The sequence below is a fragment of the Acanthaster planci genome, linkage group LG02, assembly GCF_054643075.1.
Source record: "Acanthaster planci isolate LZ-2023a linkage group LG02, COTS_SCS, whole genome shotgun sequence".
NCBI lineage: Eukaryota > Metazoa > Echinodermata > Asteroidea > Valvatida > Acanthasteridae > Acanthaster > Acanthaster planci.
The window spans coordinates 3,937,515-3,964,360 of record NC_141778.1 but is presented as its reverse complement, the minus strand read 5'-3'; the positions used below and the strand labels follow the sequence as shown (position 1 = coordinate 3,964,360).

Below are 26,846 nucleotides of genomic sequence, written 5' to 3'. Positions count from 1 at the left end.
CAATTAACAAGATAAATGTATTAAGCTGGACAACCACGATAAACTATACATCAAAACGCTTATTTTACACGGTCGTTTTCCAGTTGCTGCAAATGAAGAACCAACGGCTGATAAGATACCTGGAAATTTGACATGGTCCTTGCTTCCAACTTCCTTTTACTTGACCCTTTCAGTGAAGATGTTCATTTTCATTACAATACTCCTCTCATAAAATGTTCCCCTTCTTAACGTCTTTCATAAAAATCCCTTTGTCCCTACAGCAGGATTTCTCCAATATTGAACAGCTTGGGATCAGTTGATCTATGTCAAAAGACCGTCCATCTAATGTGTTTCGCACGTCATGGACTTGCCATTTTTTATTCAAAATCCAACTAACTGACCTGAATCCGACTCATGTGAGACTAGCAACTTGCAGGAATCTTAAATTCTGATGGCTCCTGTTTCTCCAAAGCCAACATTCTTTACATGAGTTTAACGCGCATTACTTTTCCCTTTTTAACGCAAACCACACGCTTCCATCATTTACCTCTCTAATTCGAAGTCTAGCGCCTCCTTCTCCTGCTCCACCAGGGCCAAGTTTTTGCGAACAGCGTTAGCCTCTTCCTCCAGCAGCTGCAACTGGTGCTGCAGGTCGCGCTCCCGCTCCGTGGACTCCTGCAAGTCGTTCAGCAGCGCCGCCACGTCGATATCACTGTCCGAGTCCGACGACGTTGAGGCACGCAGGACCTCGATCTGCGTTGGGAAAGAGGTTGTTGGTATTCAATGGTGATTCCAGAGGAGATCAAAATAGAACCCACTTTGATTGACGTTGGACACTCTTTTCGAAACTTCTGCCTTTCTCAGTCAGTTCCCAGTCGAAATAAAAATAGTATTTTTATGCCAGTACTTATTATCATCAATGGTGAACTCGATGAAAGATTTGATTTTGGAAGAGCTCCATTTTCAACAAAACAGGCCGTTTTCGAAAGCGCACACACCCAAACCTGCTTAAAGCAATTTTCTTGAAAGTTTGGATTTTTGTTCTTGAACTTTTGGTCCGCGACCGTCACTTTCATAGAAAATGCTATAACAAAAACGGCCCAAACTTCTATGCAGACAAGTACGTTTGACCCACAGACATCGCAGATATTACATGGTAATCATTACAGAATGTCGGAAAAGCTGTACAGAACTGTTTGCCGATTAGCTGTGTCCTTTTTCTTCTGTTAACTAGACAATTCTGATTTGAATGATGATAGAAATTTAAGAAAGTACTCGGTTTGTAACATTCCAGAACATATGTAATACAAAACTGCTGCCCTCTCTCAGAAATGTTTTCAGTTAGTGAATTCTGGGTTCACAATTTGAACAGTAATACCTGTGCACTGAACCATGTCTTCCCTAGATGACTTCACAGCAACAGTGCCCTCAATAGTCCAAAAGAACATGGATAATTTTGATTGTTTAAAAGTGTGCACTTTTCAATGCATTTAACCAAATAGGAGTGTGGAAGAGTTTTCAAACTTGAAGAAAAGTACCCAAAAAAATGCAGAAAAATTGTGTAGAAAAAAATTCCTTGCAGCTACCCTTTAAGCGTCGCACCCATAGTCGGTAAAATCAGAGATAGCTGAGAGGGTAGGATTTTGACTGAGTCGGCTGCATTCCAACATTACGTTTTATCCGCGTTCACTCTTTATTGGCACAATCGCACTCTTGAGTATCGGGTCGATGTTTTCCCGGTTTATGGTAGGACTGATTCCATGACGGATTCATGCATCTATCCCCTTGATCATTTGCAGCACGCACAAACTTTTCTGATTGTCTGAAAGGTATTTTGCGCTTGTTGGGGACATCAGCGATACCTCCTGATGAAATGTTTGAGTACATCTGTGTACAAGTTTAGGCCTCGTCTGCTACGCTCTCAGCGTCTTTTGCGTCGGTATATGATAACTATATAAGGAGGGACCGGACTTTTGGGCGACAATTTCATGGATTCAGGTATTTTACTCTCCGCAATAGCGAGTTTAAATTGTGGCCGGATCCTATAACACGCTTCTTAAAGCCACATTTTTAGACAGTTTGTTTTAGTTTGCATCAGAGAGAGAGAGAGAGAGTAAATCAAGGTTTATTTGTGATATTTTACTCGGTTTTTCACTTTGATAGAAACTGAGATTAATTTTACGGGTGAACATGTTGAATATTTCTCATGAGTTGCACTTTGCAATGTTCCTGTTAAGGCCATTAAACTCTAAGTGTTTCTGGTGACTTGAGACCCTTTTAGTTAAGTTCGATTAAAGTTTTTTTCATCAAACCTTGGTCTGAAGTTTCTTTGATGATTCTTCATCTTGCGATTGCTTCAGTTTGCGCCGAATGACATCGACCTGGAAGAAGTCAAAAGAAATAAACCGTTTAGCAGTGGTGAACAATTTTCTGATCCCTGGCAAGTAATGCGTAGCGCTGGAGCAAAAAATCCTGCTGTATAAAGGGAGCTTTAGAACCTTATGACCAAAATCAACTCATGGCAGAGCAAAAAAAAAATTAAGGTGGAGACTATTAACTTATTGACAGTCTTTCTCTAGAGCATTCTTTAACTAGGCAATTGTTAATTCAAGTGATATTTATGGAAGGCAACATAAACGCAGATTATGACATGAATTTCAACGTGTATAGGAGATCCACGTTTCAGCATTAGTTTATTTCATAATTAGTGTAATTATTATACATGTAACAAATTGTATCGGTTGACGGCGCGTCTGGTTAGGACCTGACATTGTCCATAAATTATGCTTCGATTTGTTTATGCACGTTGCTCTGCACATTTCTCCAGATACATGAAATGAATGCGTTCTTAAGTCGTTTTCAACTTAATCGAAGGGACACTTTCGCTGACATCTAATTTGACAAACCAGTTGTACCAGTGACACAGGCTTTGTCAATAATTTAAACTATACAGAACGGGACAACTCAGTTATCGAACTTCTCAAGGGGACTAACATGTAACTAACATGTAAGTGGGGTGAGAACACGAATTTGTTCAAGGGAAATTTTAGCTGAACAAGTGACTATATACTTTCGTGATGACGGAGGCGGTTAATTTCATGAGAGCTTTAAGTACGTGTGTCATCGTGACCTTCGAAACGGGAAGTGCAATCTTTGAACCAGAAACGAAGAGCGTTTTCTGATGCATTTTTTCACGGGCCAACGGATGTTAGTGTGCATTTGCAGGGATTTTCTGTTGACCGATTATAAAGCTCGGGAGACAAAAGACAGCATGACAACAGATGTTTCAAGGGTGGATTTTTCTGATGCGCTGTTGATGATCTTTTTTTTCTAATTTGTGCCGTGGAATTTTTTTATAAATATCAATGGTTGATAGGGAACATAATAGGATTTAGTTCCTCATGTTGTGCTGAATAAAAAATAAGCGCTTGCCAAGGTCTTGCATGCAAACTTTGAAGAACAGAGGTTATGTACCCTATTTAATCTAATTAAACTTACAACAAGCAGTACTGACAACACCAAAAAAATAATGAATACCGGTAAATAAAAATACAAAATACATGTGAAACGGTTCCTGTACGTCACACGGAGAATTGACTAACAAGTAGACACGCCACTTTGTTACCATTAAGGCTGGCTCGTACTCCAGGCTAACGCGAAAGTGACGCGAATTTGACATCAGAAAGCATTTACAACGGAGCCGTTAGAATTCGCAGCAAGAATATTTGATCTGACTGTCACAATTTTTGAGTTCAAGTTCGCTTTCGCACCAAGTATGAACCGGCCTTAACTGTGTGCAGGAAATTGCTAGACGACAGAAAGTGGTCTGGGTGCCAAACAACAAATTCAAAAGCGTGCCATCTTCAAAGAGGTGATAAAGATAAGAGTGCATTTCGGAAACCACAGCTTTCGCATATGGCTTAGCCACCCTCCGCTCAGAGGATCATTCGTACTTAACACAAGTATGACGTCACGAAAAGTTGGCAGCAAAATTCTCCTGAGATTAAGAAAATCATTCCAACTTTAGTAGCACGAATTTGTACAGGTTAAACATGACGTCGCAGATTGGCGTTTAAGTTTGTTTGATGTTGAGGCTCAACCTCAACTGTCTACTTACAGCAAGGCTACAGACGCATTGAATCCTTCCAAAGCTTCAGAAACGCTGCTGTATCAAAATGGCTCTGCTACTGTGCTTTGATGAGATCGTCCCTTATGCGGACGGTAGTGTTAACAATAGTGTTGTCTACACCGATATTCTACTTCGACGTATTAATTAACTGCCACTGTGATAAATTAAATTCATGTCCACAGAACGATTTGTTACATCTATAGTCTGGTAGTATATCAACTTCCTATCAAGGAAGACGTACTTATACCACAAGACAATAGCGCGAGATAAAAAGTGAGAGAACATAGGAAAGTTTATGTGCAACTGTCAAAAAACATTCGGGCAAATTGGTGTTCATGTCACCATACCAAGAATGGACTCACACGAACTCTGATTGGCCCAACAACAGACCCTATTCAAGTGAAAGCCATTTCTGATCTGATCCCCTGAATCTGTCTCATGAAATGTGAACTGTCGATTAGCATGGCACCAGACTGTTTCATGATCGGCCTTTGCGTTCCAAGCCTCTCTTTCTATATTTGTCGAAGTCTGGCTTAAAACACTATCATTTTTGCATGTTTCATCACAAATTCGAAATTATTCATCAACGCAGAAAGGTACTCATTCGCCATTAAATTTCATTTTATTGCTTTAATTTCTCCCCTCAACTTTCCATAATAGGCTACAAATTAACCTCGCTTTCATTCTCCAAATGGCTGACCCATGAATAAAGTCTATAAGAGTTATCGCATAAAAGAAAACACCCAGCACTACCGCATATACCACAAACACAGTTCTACAAACGTAACATGCTATAAAATCAATCAAAACAGTGAGTTGTTACTTACTTCGCTCCTATGAAGCTGCATGCAAGCAAAAGGGGAAATACAGCAAAATAAATAAAGCTGTTCCTTGAAAATAACACACAACGATGAAAGCTACAATTAACACGCCTTTCGTCCTGAACACATATTGAAATGTTTAAATACTAATCAAAATCCTTACAAGAGGAATGAGAAATATACGGTATATAATACTCTAATGATAAAAATCAACTTTAGTCACCCTCGGGACAGAATTTTAATGAACTCTGAACTCATTTTAATGAACTTTAGAGAATTATGTCAGGCTCGGTGCATAGCAAATTCTTTGATGCCATGTATGGTATCATGGGGACTGTGTGCATGCGCATGAATGTGCACGTTTTGCGCATTTTGTGGCAACACGCAGAGAATCATTCTTTTTCCCTCGCACACTATGTCTTGGTCTCTGTAACTGTGAATAACGATTGTTTCTCTGCTGTTTGCGGCCTCCTTCAACTTAACAATGTTCTACTGTGCGTTAAAGAGTTTGAGAGTGATGTTTTCTTGTTGCTTTAGGTTTGGTTTTACTTGCTCGTTTTTTCTTCGTTTTTCCTTGCTTTAATTAAACAGACAGTGTCCCATTTGTAATTGTGTTTAAAGGGCATGGTGGCGGGGAATTTGTGGCTTCAGTCGGCTGATGGTATTCGCTCTTTGCACGCTGCTGCCATGGGCATGCAGAGCCTCCAACTGGCAGCTTGTACAATCGCGTCAGAATCGCTGTGTCCAATCTTATGATACATGTCTAAGAACAAAAGCAACACGCGCAAAATTACATAAGCAACATGCACAGGAATCACTGAACCGGCTATGTTAATTGTGTAAAGTTGCCAGATCGAGGCTCTGCACGCCAATGGCTATGGCGGCAGAGCGCATAGAGCGAATAGCAATGTTTACCAAGTCTTCTCGGGTCAATTGCAAGTCATCTTGTCTGAATCATGTCAGCGTGAAACGTGACAAAGAACTCCCCTGTTTTCAACTGTTACTTGTGATTTATTTGTGAATGACTAATGATCTACCCGGCAGCAACTCTGTTATCGAGCAAAAAGTCCCTACAATTCTGTTCCAGCAAGATATCCAGACCAACACAGCGAGCATCTAGCACTTCTGATCTACAGGGAATGCCTTAGCCGGCCTTGTCTCTTCTTGTGTCTCTGGTGAGTTCCTAGCCCGTGATATGTTTCCGGACTAGCTCCTTGAGTCATGTGCAAGAACAGAGGCGTGAATTGTGTCTATGACGGACTAATCCCGCCACTAAAGAGTTTCTGCAATGCATTTATGTACCCTTTGTATCTTAGTTGGTTAACATTATTTGGCTAATTTGCAATTTTTGTGTCAGTTGGTCAATTCACATTCACGAGAAAACTGGTGGTGTTATCCAGGGGAAAAAATCCATGTCACGTTGATTTGTGTAAAATGAAAGGTGCTGGCTTTTTCTGAAGATTTTACTGGCTAAACGTTGTTTTCATTGGTGAATCTATTTTGTAAATACATAGCAATAAGCAAGAAAGCAACCCTTTCATAGAAATGTTTTGGTGAGTAAATTCCGGGTTCACAATTTCAACATAAAAATTTGTACCGAGCAGTTTCTTCCCTACATGATATCATAACAACCGCGCCCTCAGTTGTCATGGAATGAACGAACACTTTTGAATGTTTTAAAAAGTGCCCTTTTCATTACGTTTAACCGAAAGGGATGTCAAACAATTTTCATACATTTGAAGAAGAGTCTAAAGCTGCATGCAGATAAATATGTCTACGAAAATTTCACAGGTGCTACCCTTTAATGTTTCCCCATTATTTGCACAAGAAATCAACGACCGTTTCATTAATTCGTTGGAAATTTTGACAGAGTTTCAGGAAGAATCAAACTCCAAGTCACACGTACGTACCATATAAGTCACATAGTGCCCCTTATTTTGCAGGTATATGCCGATAGTAAAAAAGAAGATTACTTCGTGTGTCAGTTCCCAAACTTGGCCTGAACAGAGTGCCATGTCTCTTTGTCTTTGCGATAATATGTGAATGTTTAATTACAAGAGCTAAGGATCTTCCATGTCGGCCACCAACAAGCACTGCAAATATTTCACAAGGGGGAAGTGTATTATATAAGCAATGCACAAGCGGGTTTAGTTGTTGTTATAAATAAAACCGGCATCAACGAAGACGACGCCACGGCGACGCCGACATTGACAACTAAATACGCAGATTACTGATTTTCGCATTTGAAGTTGGATAAAATAACCATCTCCAAATACGAAAATCGGTAATCTACTTCCGTGAAGGTTTTAAACACGACACATAACGCGTCACTTTCCTGTACAGAGATCCTCATATTTCAAGATTACTCCAGGTTATGTTGCACAGGTGCCATACCCAGCAGCTAAGGATGGGCCACATACGCGTAATGGTAGTAATTCTAGTCCAAAATGCAATCAAGTGCTGCGGTCGATGTAATATAGACACACAGACATTTCAATCATTATTGAAGTATGTGCTATCGTCGAAGGCTGGTCTGGAATACTCAGTTATCACTTGTAATCTGAACAGCATGTTATTAGCTGAACAGGAACACGGATATTGTCGAAGATCTGTATTTTTGCCGAGAGGTACAGGGCCAATGAGAAGCTTATAAATAGACCCGGGCCCAATTGCATAGAGTTCTAAGCAGCAAATGATACAATTCACCAAACGTATGCGCTAAGCAAAATCTGCTGGGAACAAGTAATAAGACATTATAAAATGCCGGACCTTTTTGCTGGTAACCTGCTTTTTGTTAAAGAGCACCTCTAAGGAAAACATGTTTCTCTGAATTTATCTGTTCAAATAAATAGGGAAGCCAAATCGAAGGCAGTGTCATTTGTCTTCAGAGCTCAACTATAACAAGCTAAAAAGGGCTTTTTTCTGTTCATGCCAAGGCGCGAATTCTGAAGTAGATTGCGTCATTCTGAGAAAACAAAGAAAATGAGGGGAACCCTCACCTTGTGTTCGTAGTGGATAATTCTCTTGTGCACGCCAAACAATGGCCAAGGGTTTATCCATTATGAACACAGGGCGAGGGTTCCCCTCGTTTTCTCTGAATGATGCAATCTACATTCAGCATGTTCAGAATTCGCATCTTGGCACGAACAGGAAAAAAAGCCCTTTTTAGCTTGTTATAGTTGAGCTCTGAAAACATACGACAGTGCGTTCGATTTGGATGTTTCCAATTTATCTGAACAGATAAAAATCAGACAAAACATGTTTTCCTTATAGAGTTGCTCTTTAAGCAAGCACATGTACTTTCTGTGGTTTAATAGCAAACTTCTTGGCAGTAGCAGCTCCTTGAAATCGGCTCCGAACTAGGCGCGACAGCTGCGAGGGCGAACACGAATTCCACGTGATGGCACGGTAAGTATTGGCACTGCTACGTCGTCAAAGATGAGCCAAATTTAACTCATTTTCGTGGCCAGCGTTTTGTGAAGTCAAATGCACTCTGCAACCGTTAGATGCACATATCAGCCTGTTTCGCAAGCTAGCCAGCGTACAATAACTTTTTCTGCAGATACATAGTAGGTTTTGGCACTGACATACGGTGAACACACAAACTGACGTGTCGACAAAAACCCCGTGTAAGACAAAGTCTCACCTCGTTTACTGGGATAAATATACCAGGCAAGATATGGGACGGAGGGGTACCCCCCTTACCTGTCCAATCCCTATACACACTCTAGACTATTGTTACCTAACACATCCCCCTAGAAGTCTGTAAAGAATTCATGAGATTCCGATCAAACAATGACCAACACAAAGGCGGGGGGGCCGGGTTCTCTCCGTCCCATATCTTGCTTCAAATGAGGATAAAACAAAACCGGTGTTCAATTTATAGCCATAGTGTGTAGTCTAAAAACGGGTTGGATTCATGTCGTCAGCTTGCAATTTGTTTGTTGTTCTTATCTAACATCCCTGACCTAAATTTAGATCTTTTATCAGTTGGAATCAACTTATTTTAAATGAATTCTTCATGAACTCTTCATTACATGTGTGTAAGAAAACCCAGTCAAAGTTATTTAGCTATTATCATAACGAAGGTGGTTTGCTATTTTGACCGATTCAACTTCGGGACAAATCTTGCGCAATACGAAATTGGCTGAAAAGTTCCTCTTCCGTGTCAGGCGCCAAATTTCAAAAACTTTCATCACCACAATACTACACAGTGCTTCATATTTGGTCTACCGTTCAGAGTGTGAAAGGCAAAAAAGGATTTTCAGCCACCTGATTTTTGACTGTCAGTGTTCAATTTACACAGATTTTTATATATAGATGTGAGCGGAAACGCGCACGCCTTCGAAGTCTCTAAGCATTCTTAGGTAGCCTACATGAAATTCCCAATGGAAACACCCCGATTCGAAAATGCACGCACCCCCACGGACATGGTGCGCTTCCCGGAATGCCTCTGCCCGTCGTTTTACGTCACGTGAAAACCTCTTTATTGGGTAAGGTGTATATCGGCGAGACTGGAAGAGATCTCTCTACCAGACTCAAAGAGCACATTGCCCACGGCTGCAGAGGAGACTATGACAAATCGGCCATAGTGAAGCACTCACATGCTGAAGACCACATCATCGACTGGAAAGCAGGAGAACTCATCGTTCCTGTTAACAGATGGCACCCAAGACGCATCAGAGAAGCCATCAAGATCTGCAGACACAACACAGTACCCCAAGACATTGGCTTCAACATAAGCAACATCTGGCGCCCCCTACTACCCAACCAGACCAATGGGTCCTCGATACCCACGTCAACAGTGACACGCACCACCGAGCCCACCAACAGCAATCCACGGGATTAGGATCCAAGCACCAGTGAAGCTGTTCTGCCTCAACGAGTTCCCACTACACTCAATCCTCCCAACCAGTACTTAAGGGCCACACGCACTAGAGTTCGTCACTCTTTCTCCTAAACCCGGACAGAGCACGCTGGCCGAAACATCGAGTGAACCTCGGTTCGTCTCAGAACCACATGCACTCACAAAAGAGAAATTTATCCACATGGTGTCACCGCAAACGTGTCCATAGTTAACCTCTTTACCATTGTTGTTTTGCTTGTTTTTCATTGAATTGAAATTCACATATTTCCTGATTTCGCTTAAATACCATTGTCCTCACGGTAAAGTTTATACTTATGGAGGACGCTATGTGACAGCCAACATTACAATCTGCCCTTGGCGGGTAAACACCTGGGAACACACACTAAGTACCTTGTAACTGTTGAACGTCATCTGCAAAGATACACCGAAGCCACCGGTTGAGTTTTGAATCACATCCGACACCACACTTGCTATTTTTATTCTCGTCGCACTAAAATCAGACATTTCCTAACTGCGATATTCAATTTGGCAAAGATATTGGAAGGTTGCCATGATGACGATAAGGCCGTGACCTCACGCAAATTGAATTCAGCATGCAACAGCCGCTGCGCGACGGCTGTTTCTGCTGATGGATATCAACAGATGGACGGACTCCTGAGACAGTACAGCAACCTCCCTCACAGGAGCGACCAAGATGGAGGTGTCAATCAAAATTACAATGTTATAAAGCCTGCAAATCACACTAAACTGCACCAGGACTAGTGCCTCTATGGCAATTTTCATATCAATTTTGAAGATTCAATTTTCATTCCTGTAAATCTTCACAGATGTGCAATAACACTTTTGAAATGCCCAAACACAGTTTGTATCACATACAAGTATCTTCAGTCAATACCGTAAACTCAACCATGAAAAACATCCTTGTATATGTAAGAACTTCAAGTCTAAGTGAAAATTGAAATGTGAATAAAAATTAAAAAGTCAAATATAAAGCTATGCCATATTGATACTCTACTTATTTTCAAATGCACTGAGAATACTGAAGCCGGGGGGAAAGTAGTACAACGGAAAAACCGACCGTCAAAAGTTGTCGTGGGATGCTTATTGAGCATTTAGCGGATATAGAGTGGCGCCTCTCTCGACAGGTGACAGGTATCCACCTGCCAAATAACGTGCCATCATTTATCGCCAACCAACAGTTACATGCATGGGAAGGAAGGATTACCCCAGGCCACGACCTGAGACGTGAGCTGGTATTTGTATTTTAAAAAAGGACACCAGACTTCTTGTGCCATGGAATTCTGCAAACTGTACATCACTTGACGGGAACTCAGCTGGTTGTAACTGAAGGGTTGAGAAATGGGTGCCTTCTTCCAATCCTATAACAGAAATTACACGTGTGGATTCAACACTATAGTGTTTCTCCGCCCTTTTCCCTTAAGCATTGGTTACGTTATCACTCTCTGTAGGCCCCCTGGAGAAAGATCCGACCGTGGTCCCAGAAGGGGAAATGTCAGGGTATGGGGAGACAGTGACGAGGTATGGTGTGCACGGCAGTCTGATCTGGAGAGAAACGAAAGATTCATAACGCCGCTGCTGTGTCAAGTACATGTTGGATATACATCGGTATCTTCAAGAGCTTCAAGACTCTTAGCACAAATTATTAAATTTTCGCGATAACCAGCATTTTTGAAGAGATGAATGTTTTACTCACACTAATTTGCAAATTTGAATAATCACGACCACTCTCTGAATGTCGATCCAATGCGCGTTTGGAAAGGGTCGACAGATTTTGCACATTGTGATTGGCCAACGCGCTGCAAAGTCTTGGAGGCGCGTTATTGTGAAACGCCCGTAATGCCCATTGGATGTAACTAATTTCTGATAGTTTCTTATTCTTTATTATTTTCAGGATATCATTAATATTTCCAGTTAAGTAATGATACCAATGATCTGATACCAAGCCTATGTTTTAAAGGGATGTACTTGCAGTATTGTTACTGTTTCGTTAAGAAGAAGGGCTGTTGCTAGGATACACAGAAAAACTAAAAACTTCATGGACAGTATCATTGCCATAGCATGTTTTAAAAGACTTCAAAGTAACTTTGTTTCAATACCCTTCAATATGTGCTCGTAAATCACGGCTCTCATACAAAAACTACCTCAATGTTGCATACTCCGTTTAATTTGAAACCTAAAGGAGTATAATAAATGGAGATAATAATACATAGGGTCTTGAAATAATTATTACAGTCATGATTTTCACCAGGCCGTGCAACGGACGTTGCAAATTAATCCAAATGGGGGCTCTAAATCTTGGAGGCGATCACCCGGCAGGGTCGTTCAACCGTCAGACTCTACAACTCTGGGGGTGGACCTCCCCGGCCTGTTTTAGCTTCAATTTCCTGCGTTGAGCGGCTATGGAGACATCCTGCCCCCTGTCAAGGATTCAAACGAGGACCCTCGACCTCACGCCTCGTACGTGAGGGGTCGGCCAGCTTGCTAATGAGGTCTCGTGTTGAAAGAGACGCCGGGTGAATGTCCTCTCTTCAAAAGATAGAACCAGATACACCAAGCAAAAATCTCTAAAATTTATGAACGTGTCAGTGTTTCACTGTCGAATATTGTTTTTTTTTTCATTGTGCCGGAAGATACCCTGACAACCAGGAGAGACTCCATCCCCTAACACGTGTTACATTTTGTTCAAAGTCGGAAGGTGAAATCTGTTTAGTTGTTGATACCCAAACATGTGCCAGCAGCTCACCAAGCGTTCCAAGACTCTTCCACAATGTCATGCTCAGGAGATCCTAGAAGCGGAAACAGGAAATTATTATTATTATTTTTTTAAAGAATTTTTATAAAAAGGTGGTTCAGTCGCTGTGTCGGTCACTGAGCAAAGCGTGCCGACTTTCCAGTTCGACGCACGCGACGTTGGGTGTCAACTCAACCGCGATTCCCTTGTTTAGCCTTTGAATCAGATCAGTTTATTTGTATGTTTTCCTAACAGGTGGACTAATAATATTACTGGAATCGTGAAAATGCCAACCACGAGCACATCACTGATGCATAAAGTATGCATATCACTGTACTAGGTACACATTAAAGACGGAAATTATGAGAAAGCTGGCGAGAATACCCAAATTTTGGATTAAGTTTCTTTGAGTTACCACCTTATTTCATATCAAAATATCCTGTCTTACTGTTTTGCCGGTGGAGATGTCTTTTAAATGGACAATTGCAATAATACCTAGACTTGTGCTCAGAATTATCTATACCCTTTGGAAAATAACATACATGTACTTTTTTAACTTCTTCATTTGTAAAAGCTATTAGGTAGGTGCTTCCACTATGTCTTTTGTCTATTTGTTGCAATACACAAACCCACGCAACACTTCACATTTCTGGGCTCTCTTTAAAGCGCGGCAGGCCTGGCTGAAATATTCAGTCAATGAAGGTACGTCAGCTTAGCGTAGCCACAGTCATTCGTGTGGGTGTAAACGTCCATTAAAATAAATGATGAATTTTTGAAGAATTTTGTAAACGGAAAATCTTGGAAATCGGCCGTATGTGTGCACTGCATTTTTAAAAACACCCGTCAGCATGTGGTTAAGAAGGGACTTTGGACTATGCAAACTTGGGGTATGAACAATTTTGCAAATGAAGCCAACACACATGTGGGTTGTGTATTGCAGCAAATATACAAAAGATACAGTGGAAGTACCAACATATTAGCTTTTACAAATGAAGAAGTTAGAGAAGTATGTTGTTTTCTAAAGGGTATGAACAATTTTGAGCACAACTGTAGATTCACGTATGTGCTTTACCCAGAACTGTTTTTCTCAAAAAGGACGAAGACACAGTAAGTGTTCAGTAACTTGAATGAAATCCGAGAGAATTGCAATGTTTGCGACTCCTAAGGCTCCGAAGAATGAGTTTATGATGATTTGAGCTGTTAAGTGTGACGTATACGTATTTGATGTAAGACCATTGCCATGGCAGTTTAGAACACGAGCAGAAGGTCTATCCTTTGAAGAAAGAGGAAAATTTCGAACATGTACTTATTAAGTGTAGCCTATTTTCCAACGTTACATCAAATAATTTTTTCAAACAAATAGCAAACCAAACAGTCGTTGTGCTGAGTTCAGAACACCGGAAAACCAACGACTTGAGTTTGAGTGAGCAATGATGGCGATTTCTTGCCCTAATGCCGCTCGAGCAACAATTCCTATTCCCCCGTCCCCCCTCAAGATGGACTCCAACTCTCGGAGGAAACTGACAGGTATGTAAGTCATCGAACAGCAACTGCACCAAAACGCGGTCAGATGTTACAGAGGCGGTACAACTACAAGACAGAGGCCAACCCAGGCAAAAAGGGAAAGTCCAGGGCGTGTGTGAAGAGGAACAGACCACCGACTTTGTTTATGATTCATTTTCACAAGCTTGTGGAAGTTTCACTGATGAGGTTTCTCAAGAGAAAAGTTCTAAAAGTGCATGCAACTAATTACAAGGTCAGGCGTCAGCCGCTCTGAAAGTGTTCCTTTCTCGGACTCGACCTTGATCGATCACAGTTGTGGTTCATAGCAGAAATGAAATTTACCAGTTCCCTTTAACTTGTAATTGGTACAACACGACCTGATAATTACTTCCAACTGAGTTCTCAGAATGGCCAAGAGCCAAAAGAGAGGACAGTCCAAGCATAGAGTCAAGGGGTACGTTTCTCAAACCAATCAAGACCAAACAGTCTAAAACAGTCACTAAATAGAGAACGTCTCCGCCTTCGGAAATAGCACGTGATGAGAGCACCGTGTCCAGCAGTCGTATTTGTGAATGACGCCAGACACTGTTTCGGCTATTTAGATTGGAGCAGTTTGTTGCCGTAGAAATAGCACACGCGCCTACGGCCGCTGCTGGCATAACGGCTCCATATTTTCCCCTTCAGAAGAGAATGCGATGTGATGTGGGCTGTCTCTGCATGCTTGACAGTTTGTGCATAACTCAAGATATAAAGGTCCGTATTTCATAAGGGAAGAAAGAATATCTTTGTCATAATGACTATCCACCTCTAGCAGAAGCACCCCCTCTGCTAAAGGGCCGTGTTGTTAGGGAGTGTTTAATAATTGTTGGTAGCGATGTATCTGTGACGCGTACATTTCCTGGTCGTTCGCGAACCGTACCAGCGAAATTCAGTTCTGATCAAAGGAGCCTCCGTTGCTAAGAACACAGCGCCCTCTCTTGATCCAGTTCGAGGCCCATAACCCATTTCTCATTATCCTAATTTTGCGGACATTTCAGCTTTTCAGGTATTGTGACGCACATTGAAGCAAAATTAGAACCGTATTCGGCTACAACAAATCAAAGTGATATGCGAACGTCAGACATGCAGACAAAGTGTCTCCACGCGCTATTCAAAGCAACCTTCAAATAGAAATGTTTTTGAGGCAGATACCTTTGACAGAGTGTCAGGTGCTCGAGGGGTGGCAGGTTAGGACCTAGATTCAATTTTCTATACGAAACGAGGATTCAGTTTTCTTTATGGAAGTATTAAGATACTGATTAAAAGTGAACTGAGCGAGTTTTCATTATACCATGCAGGTTCACCGATATGACTGTGGAATTAATGGTTAAATATAAAGTGTCAAATGGAATTTACAATGTATGCCTAAATTTATTATATGCTTTTATATCACACGGCACCCCGCTCCACGACCCACGTTGTCTGCCTATTGTCTGTTCAATACTAAATATTAATAACTAAATTGCGTTGCGAATTATCAGATAATGACATAATTTTGCAGTTTTTGTGGGTTCACTAAGAGCCTCTCCAGGCCGTATCCTCTTGAGAACACCATGACCTCAGATGACTCTGCTTTGGATATCAATTTATTTAATTGACTTGATACCGGTCGCTAATCCAATTCTGGGGTGGCAAGAATAACCTTGGGGACATTTAGGCAATGTCGCACGGCAATGATGGGGGACGCTTCTTCCAGCTTCAGCAATATGTAGTATTGTGCACGCGTAGCCCTCTGGGTTCGTGCGCTGAATCAGAGAATTAGAGCATGAGGTTGCAGAATTACATTACGACTGACAAACACACTGCATGAATAAAATCACAATAACCACGCCCCAAGAGGGGTACAAAAAAATGAAACAGAGACTCTGAGGGTCTCCGTGTCCTCCAGAAAGTACCAATCAGCATGCTGTTCAGTATAGCATTAATTTCTTGACAAAGACGAGGGAAATTAAGCAATTTCTCACTTACAGATGCAAAAAAACAAGAGGTGGACATGCACTGAGAGGAAGAAAACGGGAAGATTAAAACGGATGTCGAAATAAACACTCTGCAGTGAACAAGACAACTCTTCTTACCAAACAACGCAGCAATATATTTCGTTTAGCGAGAGAGATGCGCAGTATGGGAATTCCGTCAACCTTGTAACGCATTAGATAAGTACACTTATCTCATCTAAGTATAATCGTCAACATGGCGCAATTGTGAAATTCGGAATGAAAGCAATCACTTTCTGCGTTGTGCAAATTTATAAAGCGCGACCCCTCAAGGCGACTGGATGTATAACGAAGTCGACACATCCATGCTTGCAGAAAGACACCACTCCCTGTTAACTATTAAAAAAAACACTGAAATTTGAACACCCCCCAAATCTCTGTTCAATTCAATATAGCAAGGTACTTCCATCATAATTCTGTTCGTTCATTTAATTGTGAAACACCTCCTGTGTGCGATATATGGATGTGAACCTCACACCTCATCTCATGCATGGTATACAAAGGCATGGAATCTAGTAATTTGTTTATTTTTCAGGGCACCACACCCCATAATAATGGACAAGCAAGGTTATGGTGCCTTAAGATTGGGCACAAGATCCACCCTTCGCCTCGGTTATAAAACTGAGTAGAACTTTTGCCCATGTTTGTACCCAAAGGTACGTTGAATTTACCATTGATTAAAGGGGAGTAAAAGTACATCAGAGCTATTCAAATTACAATGTATTGTCCAAACCATACGCTCACTCGAGAGAAACATCACGATTACCCAATTCAATTAGCATCTTCGATCGCAAAGTAGGGAAATTATCCTTAGTCCGCTTAAGACGCCAGTTTAAGTTGGCTTTTCCCATTAACTGAATTTTCTTGCCTGTACAGTTTATCCGAAAAGTGTCCAGATAGGGGGCACTGATGAATTTTTTTATAATTGATTAAATACACAAGTGTTTTAAAAGTCTCCTTTAGTTACAGTTATTCATAGACGATCCAGTTAGACCTCCCTAAAAGTATAGGGTCTGGGGACATGAGTTTCTCTTAACGTATGTCATTTCATGATTCCCTGGATACAGTTAACTTTGATTTTAATGAGTACCACATTTGTCGTATCGTTTCGCACAGCGTGTGAGTCACCGGCCCGTCATGGAGTCATACCTTGGCCACGGTCCCAGAAGAGTCCCGGCACGTTTCAGTAGAGGGTCCGTGGTCCCGGGAATGAATCCAGTAAAACCCTTTACGACTTGTCCCGGGTCAATCAGAAGGTCAAATAACTCCCCCCGGAGAGACCTTTATTCAACATCTCTTGTGCTTTGTTACATTTTCAAACGGGGTCTCTCCTGACTATTGTCTTAAGAATCGGCCGGTGCAGGCCTGAACAGCAATCTGTGACAACTCGGGACGACCATGTGAATGGATTGACAGGGTCAAAGGTGAACTCAAAATGTAAAATCAATCCAAATCAAAGCAAACTGGCAAAAATGAAGCAAGCAGAAAACGATCGTTTGCATGACAAACAATACGTTACTTGAAGAACCCTACAAAATGTTACATGTGAGGGAGGCATACATATAAAACGGAAAACGAATCATAACCTCCCCTTTTCCGAAAACCAGGAGAGTTTGTGATTGGTTTCGAAGCAAAGTAATCCCAGGAAATAGAAATAACCGTAATGTCGACTTAAAGAGCCGGATTTCTGGAAGCGAGCGACCACAAGCAGTGCACACACTGAATTGTCGCAGGTGGGCCTACATACAGTAATTGGAATAAATCATCTTTCAGACACATTCAACGAGGATTTGTCGGAGAAGTCTAAATGATAAAGCACTGCAGTTTCTACAAAGAAGACCTTTGAAAAACTGACGCCTCAACTAAAAAAAATGTCCTGTCCATTGCAGAAAATATAACATTTTGTATCCATAAAGGAATTGAAAAAATGCATGCACTTTACGGACTAATGCAATTTTATCCCTGTCACTGCGCAGATCGCATTTAGGCTAGTGTCGTTGATTCCACATCCTACCAAAACGTGGTGAGAAACAAGCACGACAAGGTTCAGCCATGAATTCGAATCTGTTGCAGGCTGTGCATGTATAATCATTGTCATAATTATATACATGTAAGCGTTAGAGCAGTGATGCTGAAAACTGACCTAAGAAATAAAGACTACACATGAGTCAGACTGAGGCTTTGATGAAACATCTAGGAAGACCAGTTTCTTATCGAAGTTTACAGATGACAGTTTTAGAAAGACTGCTTACAACCGATAGAAACCTACTCAGCAATTAATGAAAAGATATCCCTGAACATTCTTCTCCGGAACTTTCTTTCACCATCAAAATCCTCCATTTGCTTCATATTGAGTGGGAGTCTTCTTCTGTTAATCCTTCACATTAATCCAAAACATCCAGTTGGAAAAGGTAGGATCGGGAAAAATAAGTGGCACAGACGTCAACTGACATGAAGTGTTCGATCTGTTTCACGAACAGTTCTATCAAGGGCTATGCCGTTCCTTTAGGATAAAGGCAACCGTCACGTGGTACATGACGAAAGGTCTGAATTTTATCTTGCAGCTTCCGGGCTTTCAAAGTCGAAGTCATTCTCGGCCATTTGCTATCTTGTAGCTGCAATGCAACAGTGAAACTCAACATCAATTGCCGCAGGGCCGACGGACTTGACAAAGCTTCCCCGATTACAGAAGGAGACTGTGTCAAGCTAACCATCTAAATATAGTGAGCAAAACCGGCTTTCTGTTAAGCCCCACGGTCAAGGGGAGTTTAGTTTATCCGATATGGGTGGAACCACAACTTTAATCTTTTCCGATCTCGACTTAACAAAAAATGAGGTTGCAGTTCATCGGCTTCCAGCCTTGCTGTCTTGCAAATCACACTAAAGGTGCGCCGGTGATGTTACGAACCTCTGCAGAAGGAATTCGGTATATTTACTAGAAGCCCTGTAGAACACGCCGCACACATTTACACATGATGTGGGCAATCAGTCCACAAACCAGTGGGCTCTTAAGCTGTCAGACGATTCTCATGCAAAGATACGGAGATACTTAACTACTAACGTTTAAAAATCTAAGGAAGATGAATAATGCTGCAGGTGTGAACACGTCAATTCACACGGCACAAAACATAGGTTGATGTCGACCGCGATTGTAAACGTAATTTATGCGTATTTTGGTGAGGTGCACCCTGAACAAACAGGTGCGGGTAGCCGGAAGAAGCCTGTATAGTTATGCAGCCAATGGTACATCCAGGTATTGTGACAGTAATGAAGACAATACAGCATACAGTTACACATATAAGTCGTTCCGTTATCGATATCATACACTATTTACATTTAGCCATTTATTAATCTAGTGATCTTTCAAAATTCTTTAGTCTGAAGTTGGCTGTGCATGGGTTTGACCATTGAGGGCGCTGTGGTTGATGGTCCACATGGGTGGTTCCTTTGATTCCCCCTTGAAGCAGCCTTGTTCTGCATAATGGTTGCAGCGATAAACATGTACAGTGCATTAATTTGTTGCAGTGTTTGTCCGTCATTGTCAGAGTATGGCTATTTGATGTTTGTCATTGTCATTCACTACGTAGAAACCTGTGACGGTAAAATAGGCAGACCAGGAGGGATCTTGGGAGTCTCTTTCGACCTATCAGACCTCACAACATTTCCCGTTAAAACTCAGCAGCGGAAGAATTATAAGTTAACAGCCATCACTGTCAGTCAAGCCAAACTTGGGACGAACACTGCCAAACGTTAATTGATGAAGATTTTGCTGCTAGCCTAGTTTGTGTTAATTGCTTTAGGTCGTTTAATCCCAAACCTATGATGAAGAACAGATCTTATAGCACAACCAGGCAGAGGCAAACATACGCAAACAACGCATGCACAAGTCAACCTTCCCTTGGCGGTAAATTAAAAGACACATTTTCGTAGAAGGCAAAGCATGGCCGATAGCTGTCTCAACTTTATCTTGATCGAGCAGCAGCCCAACAATGAGCGTTGCATTATTAAACTCCCAGCTCCATGACGGAGCGTAATTTCAGCACGTTCTCATGCCTCACTCAGCGTCTACCCTTAATCTGGGTAGAACATGCGCGATCTCTAGTCAGACAGAATATCGCATGCCTTCATTCATGACGTGCACATCAAGTCGGGTGTGAATGAGCAGCTATTCCACTCCGTCGACCGTGAGGATCAACCTAGTTTGAACTTCAAATTGACATTAAGAGCAGCTGTGCTGTAAAACAGGATAATGAAGGGGTTTCAGACAACAGAGAGATACAATGTACTTACATGTACATAATCAATACCTACCTGATGGCCACCAAACGGTTGCTGATGTTCTCGTTTTATGCAGTGAATGATACACTTACTACACACAATTCCATATTTTGTGTAAAAATGTCACATGTTGGCTACCGAAGGATTGAAAAATGATAGATGAAACTATAACGTGACGGCAACCAAGGGCATGAGACTAAATGTATTTTCACATTGAGGAAAAGATGAAAAAAAATGACAAGAAAAAGTATTAACACTCGTTAATACTCGTGGAAAATGCAGGTAAAAGTCCAGGAACGTATGCGCATGTGTTTAATTACTTCTAACAAACACCGCCGAATAAAAGGTCAAATGATCACTGTGAATAGATGCAACAGAAAAACATTCCAGTTGAATGAGTTCCATACAAATTTCATTCTCAACAGCCGATGGAAGGGCCAGTGAGTAGGCGCAACCATTTGTCACAAAGGCCCCATGGGACAGGATGTCCAGGTGATTAACGGTGAACAGGAAAACTACACATTAGCGGAGGAAATTTCAAACTGGTGGATTTTGTTTTGCTCCAGGTGAGGCAATGGGGTCAAAAGGAAGGGCAAATGCACGTGGGGGCAGATGACCGCACCCCTTCCCCCCTCGGGTATCTGAACCCTTGCCCTCCCCTAGGTCAAGTCCAGATTCCGTAAAGACTGTCTCTTTGGATTCGGTATTATCCGCTCCGAGCAGGAAAAAAGAGGGCGTGCTTTGAAATGAAATGGAAAGTCATTTGGTACGCACTCACCACATAGGCGCATCGGTGTATGCACGTTTGACGCGGACTCGGAGCACGCTGAGTACGCCCAACGAATTTAGTGTGGGATCATTGATCTCCATTATACATTGTGTGGAATTGAATGTATGTTCTTCCCGTGCACGCCAAACGCGTGCAAGAACCCGGTGGGGAAAATAATATCCTGGCTCCCCTAACCAGAAATATATGAACTCTATCTCTTCCACTGAAGCACCAGGCTTCAAATTACTGCAACTCTATACTGGATTCACACAGCGCCGGTCTGGATTCCTGTTACCATTAAGTGTCTCTGCCCAGAGGTGTAACCTCGTTACCACGACCGCACTGCCGGCTTTGCTCTTCAGCACTCTACCTGAAAATTTGATAATCAGTTCACGTGCAGGGCATCCTTGTCCAGGCCTAACCGGATTAGGGTTAAGACATCCATTAAGGGACGCCACCTACTAGTCCCAGAGAGACAGGAGGTTCCAAGAGATCAGGCACGAACTTACATCACGCTTGTGTCTGCAAGCGTATAGTATCACATAGCTATAGCAATGAAAGACGTGACGTGACATTATCCTGAAAGGTTGACTGTTTAAGTGTTATCCACTTGCCATGTGTTTGCCCCCACACCCAGACATTTGGCATTAATCATAATGTCAAAAACTGCCCAATACTTTTCTCCGTTTTGTTACCCCATCTTGGTTCTGAATTGGAAGGATTTGTGGTATTAGTATGATCGTACCGTCCTATCGCGAAGTCGTCCCAGTGGGCATTGTGACTGCAGCATTACGCACGTCCAAAACGCACGTTCGACGGCTGCGACATTCCGGAATAAGTCTAAAATGGCGCTAATCACGTTTGCACCATACTGTTTTGCTTTAGTTCTGTTGATGATACAATGTGACGCCGTCAAATGATAACGAAGCGAACAGCAGTTACTAATCTGTTCCTTGAAAACGTGGTGCTACAGCGTTGTGATTGCATCTGTGATTGTGATCTCTCAGTGGGCGTCTACAGGTCTACCTTACACGAAAGAGCAGCTTGTCAACTACTGGCCAATCACTAGCATTGGTGTTTTTACTCGACGGTGGTGATTGGCTGGCTTGCGAGGAAGCATAACATTTGATGCACATTGCACACCAAAAAACGTTTGAGATAACAAATGAAACCTTTGTGAATCTCAGTCGTTTCCAGGAGCGAGTACTTCGCGGCCAACCACATTCTGGAGTCTAGATAACCAATACCATTTAAAAACGAAACACAAGCCCGAAAAGGGGCAGTTAAGTCTACAAAATTACACTTCCTGTGCAAATCGAGTAGCCTCAATGCGCCTTCCATTGTGTTTTATGGTTCAATGTACACATCTTTAGCTCGGCAATCACAAGATGGAGCACCAGTCTCGTACCCGTGACTCATCGAAATATCTCTCACTCAAGTCAATGATACCCAAGGGAATGTGACTAATAACACTGCATTGGCACAGAAAGTCTCGAAGTTCTGTTTGCTTTAAGACTCTCGTAGGCGTGTTGACGAAAGCAACGACAAATCTGACTTGAATCTCTCCCGATTTCCCTGTGATCGGTGATGTTATTATGTGTCTTCTGCAGCGACGAACAGAGCACCCTGCCTGTTTGTGTAGCGCAATACACAACTCCGACTGGGCAACTTCAGAAGTGTAACCGCTCACTCCAAACGTAAAAGATGCACCGGGACCCTACAAATGGCATTGACACAAATATTTGAATACCGCTGCATTGTGTCATCCACGATTAATTCCAAACTGACAGGCAATCTGCGAATCCCGGGACAAAACCAAACACCGTGACATCCAAAAGCCGTTGAAATCAATTAAACATCAATTATATCACTGGTCAAATAAACACTGGTAACAAGTTTCCCCTAGGTTTACGTTTCATATGACTTTCCTAGCACTCAGTGTGTGGCCACGCACTATCAATGTGCGCACACGGGTTGTGTCAAGTGACAAGCGTCCATGCATTGCATGTCTACAGCGAAAAGGGTATGGCATAACTTGTCTGCACGCTAACGTTCCACGGAGTCCAAAGTTATGATTTAAGACTTAAAATCAACGTTCGGGGTTACTGTACATTAAAATGCGTCCAACACAAATCAAAACTGACCATGAACTGCCAATACTCTAAGTCAACAGAACTAATTCATTTCGTTATTTTAGATAACTGTCGATTGCCCAGTGAAATTTATGTATAGGCCTACGACGTTGAAATGGGTTCCGAATGAACGATGTGAGGTGAGATCAGAGCCTGGGTGTAAGCCGAGTATTCTGAGTGAATGAAAAAAAGTGAATGCAAATAAACTAAGTCAATGCACTGTTAATTTTGCATTCTAAGCCCTTTCTCAACAAATTATGAAAAGGTGTCTATTCTTTACCAGAAATACCTCTCATCTATGCTAAACAATCTATTAAAAAAACCGAGTGATAAGAAATCACAGAAAAGGTTTTTATTTTGTGAAGACAAACACCTGTGGTTTTACGGACCAAACGGCGTACTCAGAGATATGGAGAAACTGCTTTTTGTACATGCAGCCAGCATACATCTGCAAGTGCACGCGACGTAATTTGCACTTATTTCTAACGGAGCTCCGCCTGTCAAGTTTACAGCTTCTGTTAGATACACTTTACAGATGATAATCAGATCCGGTGACACTACATTCTATAGACGGAGGTTTCCAATTACACGCGACGCTAGCTGTGTCCTTGGACACCAATGTCATTGTGCCGCCCGATAAACCCCTGGAATGCCTGTCATTTTCACGGTTGCTTGGCAAGAAAATACTACTGTAACAGTACATGTACATATGTGCGTTTACGACAGTCCTATAAATACTGACCTTTCATAACTCACGAACCTTTCTCGCTTGGTGCTGAAAAATAAATAACTCGGTTCCAGAGGATAAGGACGGACGGACGGAAAGAGTGTTGGCAAACGTCCTAAATGTGTTGGAAGCTCGAACGCCCAGAAGGCAGGAATTCAGGCGAGTCCTTCGAATTTTGCGGTTGAACGTGCAATTTAAGTGCATGATCCTTTGGTTTCATATCGTGCAGAGAACAAGGCAATACGGTTAACTTCGACAAATACGCAGCACCGTTTTTTTACGAGATGGGGCATTTCATTCCCGTGGCTACAGCACAGTGCAAGTGGTCAGCCTATGAATTTAAAAGTCAACCCAAGTGGCTAGTGGCGTATAGAGTTCACTGCTGGAAAGTCTAACCAGCTGATTAACACAGTGCACTGCACAAACCAAATTACATCGTTGCATTTATTTTGTTGCATTAATTAGAACCCTCCTCCTGTTTTAACCGTGAAAAACAGTCAAAAATGCCTTCCACTTGATTTCCCCCAGTACACATACACGTATGGGAAATTTGACTGATTCTGATTGATATAACAACTGTGTCAAGAATGTTTCTTAGAATGTTTACTTAGCATAGGAAGGTTAAATTAAGCAGGGTAAACTACGCGCGTCCAGATGGCCAGAGGCGCAGGCGCTATGTCCACTTCCGAATGTAGCATCATTCCAGGAACTGACACTAAGGTTCGTCTGTTTGACCGTGAACTAAATGTAGAAGGAGTCGCTCCGCACGCCTTGACTCGAAGTCAATCCATCCCGCCTCAATTAAACCGCATTGACGTGTACAGATAAACAAGTTCAACGGATGTCAAAGATCACTACTTGGATGTTCCTTATTATTTCAACTTGAATTGCATGTCCGCTACGTGTGGGAATGCAGTAAACATTTAGAGTATTCGTAGAAACAGCTGCTATGGCGTGGCAATATCTCCGGGGTGGGTAAACGAAAAGCTGTGCCAAGGCAACAAAAATTCCGATGACATAAAATAAATCACGGTATCCAGTTAATAATAAATGACAGTGAAATATGCTTAACACGAGTTCAATGATAATCGGACTTTTTTCTGAAGGAAGGTTTACCCTCTCACAGGGAGGTGTTGTAAGCATCTAATTCTTAACCCTCAACTTCAGACAGGCTTTCAACCGGTATAATTGCTAAGCGAAGAAATCCCAAGATTCGTATGGGACTGTAAAACTCTACCCAGACAGGAAGTCCATCCGTCACGCAAACATACCACGATCACTTCGATGTATATTTTTTTTCACCATGCATGAACTTGAAGGAACCTGCTAGTTCGTGTCCCTTCTTAAAATGGACTTTTGGGATCCTAGCTTTAGATCTTGGCTTCGTCCTTTCATCTAAAAAAAAGAGCCGGTTCAGTTCTCCAGCCTCACCGTGTTGTTCCCTAACGGTCCGGGGGGCTCTTTGCTTCTTACTACCTGAACTTCACTAACCGGTAAGAATGAACACCTTTCCAAATTCACACCTAGCAAGAAATTCCAAGATATTAATTCGATTACAAGAACTCCACAATTAATGAGTCATGCTTTCAAACCGACGTGGTGTCTGTTTTTCGAAACTGCTTCTTCGTTTGTGCTGATACTCCATCAGCACAAACTGTCACAAAAGATGGAGACTGATGGCTTAAAAATAGCAGCAACGGAAACAAAACAGCAAGACTAGTTTTAGACTGGATCCACTCACGCTACGAATCATCAATCGAAACTGACCTGCGTGTTTCTTCATCGAAGTTATCATCTCTTTGTGCTGTAACAACATCATGCTGTGAGTGAAGATCTACGTATGTGTAACTAGCACACCGAAACCATGACAATAAGTAAACATCATATGCGAATAATAATGTTAAGAGATTACTCATAAATCTTTCGGTTTTGAAATAAGCACTCCTGTTTATCGTCAATTTTTTAGGAACCTGACACAATTTTGCTAAAATTTCCCCTCGCAGTCTCTGTGTACTGTGTCATTCATACTCTATGGCCCTCGTAGCTTGTCATGAGATCAATCCGCAAAGCTCAAGGTTGACAGAGAAACAGGTTTACTGCTTATAGGAACACCGAGTCCCCGTAACCATGCCTCAAAAGACAGGTCCAGGCGAAGCATCGCTCCACGCAGCTTTGACCCTTGTACTTTTTGGGCGTCAAGATGAAAATGAAAGCTGTCACGTTATGAAATCAAATTACACAGGCTGATCCGTGGGCTGATAAACCGCAAGCCTCCTCTTTCCCTTCAACCGGGGTTACTCACAGTTCCACTCGGCAAGTGTTGGCAGTAGGGTTAACTATTGTGGATTAATACATGGATAGCCTTGTTTCAAGGCTGGGATGTTAGCTGGCAAGAAGTGAAGTGTACTTGAAGATAACGACTCCAAACGATTCCCCATTAATTAATCTCTTCAAAAATGCACCACTCGTTCTTCAATAAAGTGTTTTCTTTGGCCACAAAATGAGAGACAGGGTAACAGGAATTTCGAGAAATGGATTTGCCCTCTAAAGATGGATTTTTGGCACAGAGAACGGTCAAACTTTTTTGTGGTGAAATGCCACTTTCATTAAATATGACCACCGAGTCTTGAGTAAAACAACTGGTGTACATTTCAAACATCAGTTATCATTGGTACTAACTTGTATGGATAACAGAATACATGAATTAGTTTCGCTGGGAATCAGGTGTCTTTACTCCTGGCAAAATTAACTGCGAATCAAGTTCAGACCTGACCATCATCAACACCGAATCTCAAACCGAGTATTCAACACACGAGTGTGGGTTTTCACTCTATTCCCCAAATTGCTATTTTCCGT

General features: G+C 41.9%; 1 protein-coding gene across 7 annotated transcripts in view; it reads right to left on the bottom strand.

The window, feature by feature from the left end:
• The window catches only part of LOC110975268 (uncharacterized), an 81,083-nt gene that overhangs the window by 37,216 nt on the left and 17,021 nt on the right, over positions 1-26,846 (bottom strand). For 6 of the 7 annotated variants that reach the window (XM_022227602.2, XM_022227600.2, XM_087132253.1 and 3 more), the window contains exons 2-4: positions 4,936-4,950; positions 2,292-2,360; positions 527-732 (exon numbers count right to left, since the gene is read on the bottom strand). In XM_022227602.2, coding sequence (XP_022083294.2) covers positions 527-732; positions 2,292-2,360; positions 4,936-4,950 — 290 coding nt within the window. The remainder of the gene's footprint in view (positions 1-526; positions 733-2,291; positions 2,361-4,935; positions 4,951-26,846) is intronic. The other variant, XM_022227601.2, reaches the window with a different exon arrangement.